At 46.6% G+C, this 11,864-nt stretch overlaps 2 protein-coding genes across 4 annotated transcripts; both read left to right on the top strand.

Annotated features, from left to right (window-relative positions):
• The first annotated feature begins 7,019 nt into the window (after positions 1-7,019).
• On the top strand, positions 7,020-8,647 carry LOC125506503 (uncharacterized). The gene is made up of 2 exons (XM_048671307.2): positions 7,020-7,589; positions 8,298-8,647. Exon 1 carries the CDS (start codon positions 7,121-7,123, stop codon positions 7,550-7,552), a length of 432 nt encoding a protein of 143 aa, XP_048527264.2. The 5' UTR covers positions 7,020-7,120; the 3' UTR covers positions 7,553-7,589; positions 8,298-8,647.
• A 448-nt stretch (positions 8,648-9,095) lies between these two features.
• LOC125511612 (uncharacterized) lies at positions 9,096-11,293 on the top strand. Of its 3 annotated transcripts, none has more exons than XM_087522351.1 (7): positions 9,096-9,590; positions 9,669-9,747; positions 9,888-9,977; positions 10,426-10,515; positions 10,600-10,686; positions 10,773-10,895; positions 10,984-11,293. In XM_087522351.1, the coding sequence occupies exons 1-7, from the start codon at positions 9,166-9,168 to the stop codon at positions 11,173-11,175; spliced, it is 1,086 nt and encodes a 361-aa protein (XP_087378477.1). In that variant the 5' UTR covers positions 9,096-9,165; the 3' UTR covers positions 11,176-11,293. The 3 variants fall into 3 exon arrangements, with proteins under 3 accessions (XP_087378477.1, XP_087378476.1, XP_087378475.1); XM_087522349.1 differs by having other exon boundaries at positions 9,097-9,590; positions 10,324-10,515; XM_087522350.1 differs by lacking the exon at positions 9,888-9,977 and having other exon boundaries at positions 10,324-10,515.
• The last annotated feature ends 571 nt before the right edge of the window (positions 11,294-11,864 follow it).

The raw sequence follows: 11,864 nt of genomic DNA on the forward strand, positions 1-11,864 counted from the left end.
CCATGAAGCAGTTTCCAGGAGAACGTGCCTAAGTCTGACCCTCCAGCTAGTCGAGTGGAGGCTGAAACTGTTGAGGCTGCCACAACCAACACTGAAGCCAATGTGGAGCCCTCCCCACCAAAAGCTTCAGCAGACAGCTAAGCTACTGAACCAGACACTTCTGTTCCTGAGTCTGCTGCTGGCCCTCAATTTGATTACCACGTTGAGCACAGGCCTCATGTCCAGAAGCCAGTCCCACGGCTGCCAAGGTTCCCAGGTCCTGCATCAGCACCGGGCTCCTTTGACATCAACAGCTTCAAGGCAGACAATACATTTTTCAATAGCTCCAAGAACCCCTATTCAAGGGAAAGGATTGTATCAGATAGGTTCTGGAGCTATCCTCGGCGCAGCTACTATTCGTGCATCCTATACAACCAAGGTCGCATCTTCCCGCACAAGTGCCTTGATGTTGAAGCCATTGCTGGTCTGCCCTGTCTAGAGGAAGCTTTGGATTGCTTCAAGCAAGTGGGTCTGCTGCAGTTTGTGACTGATGAGGAGCACTGGAATGAAGAGCTTCTGCTTCAGTTCTATGCCACCCTCCATATTAAAGGATACAACAGAGATCCGAAGACTTGGGTCCTGGAGTGGATGACCGGCAATGTCCATCATGAAGCCAATGCATTTGATATCATTGAGCTCACCGGCCTGCCCACTCCTGGCAAATTCTTCGAGGAAGGCTGTCAACTACATGCTGAAGCTATTGAGAGCATATTCCAGAGGCCTGAACCAAATATGAGTCAGATGCTCTCAATGATGAAGCCATTACCCCAAGATGCTCCTTATCCAACAGAGTTCTTCATTGAAGACTTTGAGTACCTGCCTAGAACTATCTATCACATTATCCGGCGGACTCTCTGGCCTATTAAAGGGCACTCTCCAAATGCCAAGATCGAGGGTGCAATGAAGACTCTGATATTCTGTATCCTGCATGGCAAATGCTTCAACGCACAGGATTTCTTCATATGCCAACTTGCAGCGTCAGGCTCAGATTTATTTGGTTTGAAGTTCTATGCTCCTTGGGTGATGAGACTGATCAAGCTGCACTCTGCGATCTCATATCAGCCCTCAGCCCGCAACCATCGGATTTTCTTGCCAGATGTGGATACCTCAAATGAAGCTATATATATTCTGTACACGTGCGCCACACCCTGCTTCAACTGAAGCCACTGATAGTGCAACTGCTTCAAGACCCAAGAAGCGCACTCGTGTTCTCACTGACCGAGAGCTTCTTGTGGCCCTTCATCAAAAGCAAGATAGGCATCACGACTGGCTAAAGCGTCAGATGAAAAGCCTCTTGGTGGATGTTAATCGTCTTCGAAATCTTGCCACCAAGAATGCCTTCGTCACTCATGAAACCTGTCGTCGTACCTGGAAAGGGCTCTCAATGATCTGTACTGAAGCTGAACTTGAAGAGGATGGCTTCACAGAGCGATTCAAGTTTGACACCACACCTCCTAGAAGGGCTGTGATGCGCAACACACCATCACTTGAAGACTCTGAGTTTTCTTCATCTGCTGCCACAGTCACTGCCAGAATCATTGATGAAGAAGACGATGCTACATCACCGCCACCTGCCTCAGCACCTCCAAGCTCTTTTGCACCGCCAAACACCTCCAACGACCCTGCTGCTCCTGGGAACGAGTAGACACTCTATGTCTTCAAACCTTTTTGGTCCTTACTGACAAAAGAGGGAGAAGCATATGAGTTGATAGTAGTCTTCAAGCGGGTCCATATGGGCGGGTGCTTTATGTTTTGCTATATTTTGCTTCATGCTTACAACTCTCGTTTTTGCTTCATTTGGTTCCTTGAGTTGTAACACTAAGACTCGATGGTTGTCTGCTACTTGTTTGCCTCCCTGTTTTGCGAAGATAAATTCCGCATGTGCGACGATAAATTCCGCACTTATCTCATTCTGCAGACGTCCATTTTCCATTATGCATGTCATTATCTTCATATACTCTCACATGCATAGTGGATTGTCATCATAAGCTGAAGTGGATCTCCTAAAGTACAACCTGCCATGTGCATTTGCATTCCAAAAGCAAATTAACTTATATGCACATCTTCAGGGGGAGCCCTTGCAACTTATGAAGACAATTCCTTATCCTTTACAATTTCACAGACTATATTCCCCGTTGAAAACTTCAACTAGTTTGTCATCAATCACCAAAAGGGGGGAGATTGTAAGTGCATCTAGTGCCACCCCTAGTTGGTTTTGGAGTATTGACGACAAACCTAGTTGAGGGACTAATGTGTTCATGAGAATTGCAGGATAACATAGGTAGAAGTCCCTCATTGATTCGGTTTTACTACCAGAGATGACCCCCAAAAATGTATGAAGACATTGAAGACAAAGGTGGTATATGAAAATATTCACATTGAAGACTATGACAAAAGAAGACACGTTATGAAGCCTATGGAGCTCGAAGACTTAGATCTTTCGTAGTTCTTTTTCTTTTGTGTTGAGTCATAGGAACCACCGTACTGTTAAGTGGGGTCCAGGAGAACCAGTCAGAATGAATGAAGTGATGCCTAAACCAAAAACCTATGTCTTCGAGTGAAGACAATGAGAGCGAATCTTGTCCAGAGGCGGACAAGTCAGCTTTGCTTGTAGCCCAAGTAAAGTTGCCATGAGAGTCTGAAATCTGACCGTTGAGACACGTGTCAGTTCCTTAGTGACCCAGGGTCATTTCGGACAAATCAGGTCGGGTTGCCAAGTGGCTATAAATAGCCCACCCCCTACAACCACAAACGGTTGGCTGCTCAGATTTCAGTGCACGGCTTTTGTCGTTTGAGAGCAACCCACCTCGAAGCCTTTGAGAGAAAATTCCTAGCGAGGAGAAAAGCCCTAACCACCCAGAGCCAGAGTAAATTGGGCATCACTTAATTAAGTCTTCTTGTCTGTGTGATCTGAAGACTTATTACACTTGAGGACTATGAATCCTCCAGACGGTTAGGCGTCGCGTTCAGAGCATCCAAGAGACATTGTGGATTGCCAGTGAACGAAGTCTGTGAAGGTTTGGGAGTCTACCTTGAAGACTTACCAGAGTGATTGGGCGAGGACTATGTGACCTTAGCTCAAGGAGAATACGGTGAGGACTTGGTGTCCTGAGCTGCGTGTTCAGGACTGGGTGTCCAGGACTGTGTGTCCTAAGGTTTAAATACCTAGCCGCTCCAACCAGACGTACAGTTGTCACAGCAACTGGAACTGGTCCAACACATCATTGTCTTCAACGAGTCACCGGTTTCATCTTCACTTCCTTTTTCTTACTGTTACACATTGTGAAGCCATTGCATGCTTGCTCTATCTTTTGTCTTCACAACGTGAATGTATGATCTGTTTGGCTTCATAACTTCCTCCTACCTGATCCTTATTACACTGCAGCTGTTTGTCTTTGTGCTTTCACTCTATTGAATACTTGACCATGACTTGCCTAGTGTAATCTAACTTCCGCTGCATAGTAATAGGAAAAATCTTCACTGTTTGTCTTCATAACTTCCACGTTTTGAAGACTTTCATAAAATCGCCTATTCACCCCCCTCTAGTCGATATAACGCACTTTCAGGTAATAGCAGTGTTCATAGCTTCATTAGTTCGAACAGAATTTCTTCTATCTTCAGTTTGTCGTTGAGGTGGTTCTTCACTTGTAAGGAGTTGGACTAAGAAAATAAATAAATAAACGAGTGGTAAAGAAAATATGCAAACGTTGATCAACATGTCTGCCCCTGATCTTTTAAAAGGCTAGGGTTTCCTAGTCCTCCAGCGGTCATGCCAGCTGATAGTTTCTTCGCCCGCGATTTACGATCGTCTTCCTCCCCGGACTCCCCTGCCACTCGGGTTGACCAAATGGGGTGTCCAGTACACCTTCCTATCCTTGATGCATTTGGTGGATCCTAGGGTTGTAGCGACGACGAGGGTAGAGCTTTGCTGAAGTTTTGGCTGTAGGTAATGGCCGATGGCAATGGATCATCTAGTGGCATGATGTGGAAGGAGGAGCGGGTAGAAGATATATTAGAAAGATTGAACCTACAGGAGGAGAACGCGGAAGAATTAGTCTTGCAGGAGGAATGTTGGGCTATGCGTTGTGCATCTGATGAACTTTCACTCTGTCCAAAACCACCTCATCCAACGGATGTTGTGATTATAAAGCGACGATGCACTCCAAGGCCTAACCCATGATACAACATGACAGTATGTGCTCAAAGCGGTGTTGGAGGCCCAGGACAAGAGGGGTATAGTTAATTACCTATCTAACTGTTTCTCTATCACACCATTCATATTATCTCTATGTACCCCCTAGTTTGATCAACTTTTGCGAGGAACATAGAAAAAATGCATACATGTTTGGAGTTTTGGAATTTAGAAAGAATGCTCACATGTCAATGAATTTGGAAACTAATGACACTCATTGGTTTCCAAGATTGCAATGGCCAAATTGTTACTTAAGTTGAATTAACTATGATTTCATACCATGTTCCACTTTTTTGCCCCTTTTTACTTTGTGTGTTACAGCGGTGTGTTTATGCATTGTAGTGCACAGTTTTCTCTATGATTCTCAGCATCTATGCATGGATCGATTGCTTTATTTTTTATCACATCTTCTTCTTGCCCCTTGCTCCTACCATGTATTTCTCCTGTGATGTGATTCATGGACTGCTGCTTTGATGCAACCAAAGTGAAATCTTGTGTAGAAATAATATATTTTGGAACATGAGTTGGGAACTTGGGATGACCTCGTCAACATATAGTGCCGGCAACCATATTTCAGTATCAATTTTGTATTTCACGACAATTTTCAGGTAACGGTTAGATTAGAGTTCATTCTAGTTATTGTCATGAATTTGCTTGTGTGCCCTTATTATCTCTTCGACCAATCAACTCAGAGCTGATCTTGTATAGGATGAGCAAATCGTTTGCACATTCCGCCATATCATGTGCCAACTTGCTGAGCTCCTCAAGCTTCTCGTAGCCTGTCTCTATGTTGTGCATAGTATTATTCTTCATGATGATTATCCACAACCATGACTTGCATGTTGCGTCGATGACATCTAGTGAAAATTCTCATGTATCGACATCACCATATTCATCACTTTCATTGCCTTTCATGAACTTGTCCAAACCAATCCTGGGGAAGGCCTCATGGTTTATGGGTTAAATATGGAAATAAATTGCACAAAGTAAAGAAAATTGAAGGTTAGGTTTTGCTTCTTAGATCAACTCTAGAAGATTCCCTAAAAGCCACATTATCCCGAACTATCAACACGAGGTAAAGCTCCACTCTCTCAGGTTCCTCAAACCACAATCTACCCATGTATGGTCAAATCTAAAACACATGTCCTGGTATTTAGAGTCAACTAGCCTCTTCCCCTATGAAATCCAAGCATTGTCAAAAGTGACCCCTCCTCCCATCTCAAGCAGCCTCCCACCACTTATTCATTCCCCGATGGTAGCCGTCCCATGCTTCCACAAACCACACCGTTGCCGCCACGGATGCCACCGACCACAGTGCGCCCCCTCCGCTCCTCCTGGTGATGACATGCCGCCTCCCGATTTGAATATTTAGGTGACATATTGGTTGCAAGTGCTAGGCAAAAAATCAACTACATCATACACGCGTCTCCTTACCACCCATGCAATGAAAAAGACATGCCCCTGGCAAGTCTATGCTCGAGATTTGTTTCGACATCATATAGTTCTCTACCTATTATATTGAAAAAAGTTAGAAAGCCAAAAGGAAAAAAAATCTGTATATCACAACATTTACATATTCTGAGCTCTCACCCTAAAAAAAGTACGATCTGAGTAGTTGGGCCCACGTAGTTTTTTTTCTGTTTGCCCGTGAAGCCCAGGAAAGCTTATGTAGAAAAAAAATTGGAACAAGAGTTGGGATTACATCGGCAAAATATAGTTCCACCAACCATATTTCCATATCAGTTTTTTATTTCACGAGAATTTTCAATTGGAGATTAGGTCATCCTCCACTCGAGTTGTTGTGATGAATTTGTTCCTGTGCTCTTATTATCTCTTTGACCCATCAGCTCATAGTTGATCTTGTTTGGGATGAGTAAATAATCCGCACATTTGTCCATATCAAGTGCGAACTTGCTGAGCTCCTCAAGCTTTTCGCAACCAATCTCTATGTTCTCGACAATATGATTCACCAAGATGATTACCCACAACCATGCGTCTGGTCTCGGAGAAAGCCTCATGGTTTATTGGTTAAATATGGAAATAAATTGCATAGAGTAAAGAAAATTGAAAAAAAAGGTTTTGCTTTCAAGATCAACTCTAAACGATCCCTAAAACCCACATTATCCCGAACTAACACCACATGATAAAACCCCGCTCTCTCAGGTTCCACAAACTACACACTATCCATGTATATTTATGCAAAACAAAAACACATGTCCTAATATTTAGATTCAACTGGCCTCTTCCCCTATGAAATCCAAGCATTGGCAAAAGTGGCCCCCTCTCCTCTGAAGCAACCTCCAGCCAGTCATTCATTCCCCGATGGTATCCGTCCCACACTTCCACGACCATGCCGTCGCCGCCACGAATGCCACTGACCACCGTGCACCCCCCTCCTCCCGGTGATGACACGCCACCTCCTGATTCGAATATTTAGGTGACATACTGGTTGCAACTGCTCAGCAAAAAATCAATGGCATCATGCACGCGTTTCCTTACCACACATGTTACATCGATGTGCCCCCTGCAATGAAAAGTGCATGCCCTTGCTAAGCCTATGCACTACTGGAAACAGGGAATTTGCCATATGCTCGAGATTTGTTTTGACCTCGTGTAGTTGTGTACCTCTTATTATTGAAGAAAGGTAGAAAGCCAAAGGAACAAAAATTCTGTATATCACAGCATTCACATATTCTGAGTTGCCACCTTAAAAAAATATACTATCTGACTAGTTGGGCCCACGTAGTTTTTTTTAAGCCCAGGAATGAAATGTCCTTGGGCACGGCGCGCCACCTACCATTTTCCCCCACCTCAAAAAAAAAAACCCTACCATTTTCCCTTCCCTCCCCCCGAAATCTGAATCCAAATCTCGGCCGACTCCGCCGCTCCATGCCTCCCTCGCCGTCGCAGCTGCCGCCGCCGGCGCCGGCCACGGAGGAGGTCGAGGTGGAGGACGCCTCCGACGACGAGACGGTGGGGGGAGAGGCGCCGCCACTTGCCCCAGCCCCGGCCCCGGCCCCTGCCCCGCCGGCCGGCGGGGGCGCCGAGGCCAGCCGTGCCGCGTCGGGGTCGGGGGAGACGGCGGGCGGTGAAGAAGCCGACGAGGAGGACGAGGACGAGGATGAGGACGAAGAAGACGACTCCGACGACGAAGAAGACGAAGATTCGGAGGATGAAGGGGACGAGGACGAAGACTCCGACGAGGAGGGGGAGGACGAAGGCCAAGATTCCGACGACGACGACGAAGATGAGGACTCGGATGAGGAGGAGGACGACGAGGACGATGAAGACGAGGACGAGGACGACGACAACGACGAGTAGGATGGGATGGAAGTGGAGCTTGCGGCGTTCGCATCTGGTGAGCCCGAATTTCTAGCCAACTCGTCCTCCTGCGTTTTGCTGTGCTCTTGGTGTAGATCAGCTTAGATCGGTGCTCCCGAACTGACAATGAGCATGACGTGCTCGATCAAATGTGCAAACCCCACTACTGCTACTGTGCTACATCCAGATCTTGTGGCCATGCTCTGCTGAATGTGGCATGCAATTGGCCATCTGGGAGAGACAAGGATCAATTTTTATCAGTAATAAAATGATCCTTTTGTGTAGATAATATTATCTTCAGATTAGACGGCACCTTTGCCAATTTTCTCCTTACATGTAATGTAACTGAAAAAACATTGTAGGCAGGTTGGTCATGAAAACATAAGTCACAGCTAAGCAATTTTGGAATCACACTAATGTCTGCTAAATAGTGAGGCAATTTCTGCTGCAGTACTACTGCCTACTATGCATGCACAACTCTGCATACATTCTTAATTTTTATCATGATACATTCGGGTTGGCAAGTGTCCCTGTTTTGTTTTAGCAGTTCTGTCATGATACATTCTTGGTGTTACGAAAATAAGTTGTACAGATGTGGTGTTTTTAGCATGAACCTGTGGAATGCATATATGTGGGACAAGAACTTCAGCTGTACACTTTGTGCTTCCAAAAAGAAAACTTCTCTCTGAACATATACAAGAAACACCATTGACATATCAAAATGGTTCTTACTGTTGTAATGCAGGGTGAGGATCAAGTGAAGATGCAAAGTAGATTAAGGGTCGGTTTGCACTGATGCTCAAGTGTATGTATGTAAGGGATGGCAACCGGTAATTGCGGATGCAGAATATTGGCTACGGCATGACTAAATATTTGCCTCAGGGTGGCCTCTGAAGCTTCTGTTGCTGATTCTCTGTTTCTACTAGTACTCTCTGGACAAAAATTGTATTGTTCTGCTCATCTGAGCCCTGTATCTGCTATTTGAGGAGGAAACTTTGCGTGCCACGATTCTATCTTTCATCGAAAACTTAGAAATCATATGTAAAACTTTGAGTGTATCATCAGTGAATGGATTTTCGGTTCGGCTTTTAAGAACCTCACTGAGTGGGAGCAAATTGCCATCTAGTTTTGTACCGCTTGTGTTTCAAATTCAGCAGTGTGTAGAACTGTGCCATGCAACGATGTGGATGCATAATAATTCTACGTATGTTTGAAGATTCAGTAGGAGATCTCATGATAGAATATCTCGTAACGAAGTTTTAGGCATATGTAGAAATACATCTGTATATACTTGTAGTTTTTTAAAAGAATATTTTGGCACTTCTGAATATTGCCGTATACACCATGCAAAAAAATAAAATTGCGCTATACTAGCCAAAATATGTGTATACATATATACTACTGATTTTAAGTTTTTAACATTTAAAAGATCATTATAATTCAATAATTGAGAGCTCATGGGCCTTAGTACTGGGTTGTTGGGCTGCAGTACCGGAAATACATGTAGCCCAGTCGACTTTCGTTGCCCAAAAGGCCCAGAATAAACCGATCCCCTCACTCGCGTGAAGCTTCTTCGTCTTCGCAGAAAAAAAAAAGCATTCCACTCCCCTTCCATGCCGTCCTCGCCGTCGTGGCCGCCGGCAGCGGCGGAGGTCTCCGACGCTGAGATGTCCGACGGAGAGGTGCCGCCTCGCCAGGCCGCGGAGGACTTAATCAGGGGAGCGGCGAACCGCGCCGCGCCGGGCTTGGCCGGCGAAGAGGACGAGGAGATTTACGACGACGACGAGGAGAGCTCCGATTACAGCTCCTACGACGACGACGACGAATCCGATGAGAGCGGATCGTACTACGAGGACCACGAGGAGGAGGAGGAGGAGCAGGAGGGCGCCGGCGGGGGCAGGGCCTCCGGGAGCGCGGAGGAGGAGGCTGCGTCGGCCGGCGTGGGCGGCTGCGCGGAGGCGGAGGGGAGTCCCCGGGCGGCGGCCACCTGCTGCATCTGCATGGATCCCTGGGCCTCCTACGGCGCTCACCGCATCTGGTACATTTCACCGCATCTGCATCCTTCACTGAAGAAATTCCTCATTCGTCTCTGAAGAAAAATCTGTGCTTGATGCAGCTGCATTCCCTGTGGACATGTCTACGGCAGATCCTGCTTGGAGAGGTGGCTGCGCCGCGGCGGCAACACCAGCGCCAAGGTACTGCTGCACATGATCTTGCAGACTGCAGATGTCTTCATGGAAGGCTGCTTACTTAGCAGTTTAGCATGGCAGAGTTCATTTGGAATTCCTTGCTAAGCTACTTCTACCTGTTGCTCCTCGTGATGCTCTGTTTACAGTGCCCTCAGTGCAGTGAAAGGTTCAAGCACAGGCACATCATCAATCTCTACTCCACGGTGCATCTCTGGAACGATTGCTGCCTCAAAGAGGTTGCGCTTTCTTTGCATGTTCCTCTGTTATATCGCTTCTGTTCAGTGAAGAATGATTTATTGGTCACCAACTGCAGAGTTGATACCAAGAGTTGTCGAGTATTCCATCTCTGCTTCTTAGACTTTATGTCATGGTACTATGGGATGGATACGTGTTGTGTGGCACTGCACTTTTTAGCTTATGACCAAAATAGTATCATCATCTTGCATTTCCTCTACCATTTCCCGGTCTCAATTGTTAGATTGTTACTGGTATTTTGAAATGAACTAGTTGGCTGTGGACTGAAATTTGTAGCGAAAAACATACAAAATAATGTTATACTGCATGCCTATTTTCTACTGTAAGGCGGCTCTGGACGACAGGGTGGTGGTGGGCATGGGGCCGAAGGCTCATGATCGACAGCCGGTTCTGGATGCCGTGGTCACTCCTTCTATTTCTTACACACAGCTCCAAGCTACCGACCTGAGCCTGAGCCAGCGCACGAGCACGACCATGACCAGTGCACAGTCACACTCCCTCCTAGCCGAGCGGCACTATGTAATTATTTTCCCTCTTATCTTCATTGCTCACTTTATTTTCTGCATTGAGATGTTTTATGAGTTTCATCATGTCATACCGTAGGCCTACATGGAGTACACACGCCAGGAGACCATGGCGTTGCACGTGAGCCTTTTAGCAATGCATGAGCACAACACTCGCATGATGACGGTTAGTTTGGCCTCTTTCATTTCACTTATATATTTGCACTTGCATTTCTTCTGACATTCTTGGTTGCTTGGTCAATTAACATGCAGCACGTTGTTGAGTGCATGGCGGCCGGCAGGGTTCCTCAATTGCAACCAGCACCATCTCCTCCACCACAACCAGTGCTGCTCACCTTTGGGGAGTTTCTGGCACGGCACCCGGGCACCTCGCCAGTTAGTACATCCCCAAACTATTCACCCAAAGCTTACCGTTTATTCAACGCAATCATATATCCCCTTAACATGTCTTTTCAACATCCAGGGAACCGGTGGATCATTCATTGGTGGTGGTGCCGGTTGGGGCATCACTCCCGAGCCACGGAGCCCGGTCACTCCGATCCACCGAGGAGGTGGCGGTCTTGGCGGTAGCGCTGCCGCTAGCAGTGACGGCATGGGCTTTGGCGGACTTGGCGGTGACGACCTTGGCGGTGGTGGTGGACGTCTTGGCGCTTAACCCTGTGGGTCTTTAGATGACTTGTGGTCTTTTGTGCTCCTTCCGATGACTTGTGTGTTTCTTTAGATGCTTATGTTGTTTGTGATGATGCTTTGTGATGATATCTATGTTGTTGTGATGGTGGTGCTGTTGGTTGTGAGGATGTCGATCTCGCCTCCAGCCGTCAGCTGATCAATTTCGTCCTGGGATTTTGATGCATCATCAGGAGAAGAAAGGAAGGGGATCTCGCCTCCAGCCGTCAGCTGATCAATTTCGTCCTGGGATTTTGATGCATCATCAGGAGAAGAAAGGAAGGGGATCTCGCCTCCAGCCGTCAGCTGATCAATTTCGTCCTGGGATTTTGATGCATCATCAGGAGAAGAAAGGAAGGGGATCTCGCCTCCAGCCGTCAGCTGATCAATTTCGTCCTGGGATTTTGATGCATCATCAGGAGAAGAAAGGAAGGGGATCTCGCCTCCAGCCGTCAGCTGATCAATTTCGTCCTGGGATTTTGATGCATCATCAGGAGAAGAAAGGAAGGGGATCTCGCCTCCAGCCGTCAGCTGATCAATTTCGTCCTGGGATTTTGATGCATCATCAGGAGAAGAAAGGAAGGGGATCTCGCCTCCAGCCGTCAGCTGATCAATTTCGTCCTGGGATTTTGATGCATCATCAGGAGAAGAAAGGAAGGGGATCTCGCCTCCAGCCGT

Source organism: Triticum urartu, chromosome 5A (genome assembly GCF_056163025.1).
Source record: "Triticum urartu cultivar PI428250 chromosome 5A, HENAU_Tu73, whole genome shotgun sequence".
NCBI classification, from domain to species: Eukaryota; Viridiplantae; Streptophyta; class Magnoliopsida; order Poales; family Poaceae; genus Triticum; species Triticum urartu.

What these genes read in the sequence shown, in the direction of transcription:
- LOC125506503 (XM_048671307.2), top strand. Translation starts at nt 7,121, where the DNA reads ATGCCTCCCTCGCCGTCGCAGCTGCCGCCGCCGGCGCCGGCCACGGAG.
- LOC125511612 (XM_087522349.1), top strand. Translation starts at nt 9,166, where the DNA reads ATGCCGTCCTCGCCGTCGTGGCCGCCGGCAGCGGCGGAGGTCTCCGAC. An exon ending in ACGATTGCTGCCTCAAAGAG is followed by an intron (nt 9,978 to 10,323) that starts GTTGCGCTTTCT and finishes TTCTACTGTAAG; the next exon opens with GCGGCTCTGGACGACAGGGT. An exon ending in TCCTAGCCGAGCGGCACTAT is followed by an intron (nt 10,516 to 10,599) that starts GTAATTATTTTC and finishes GTCATACCGTAG; the next exon opens with GCCTACATGGAGTACACACG.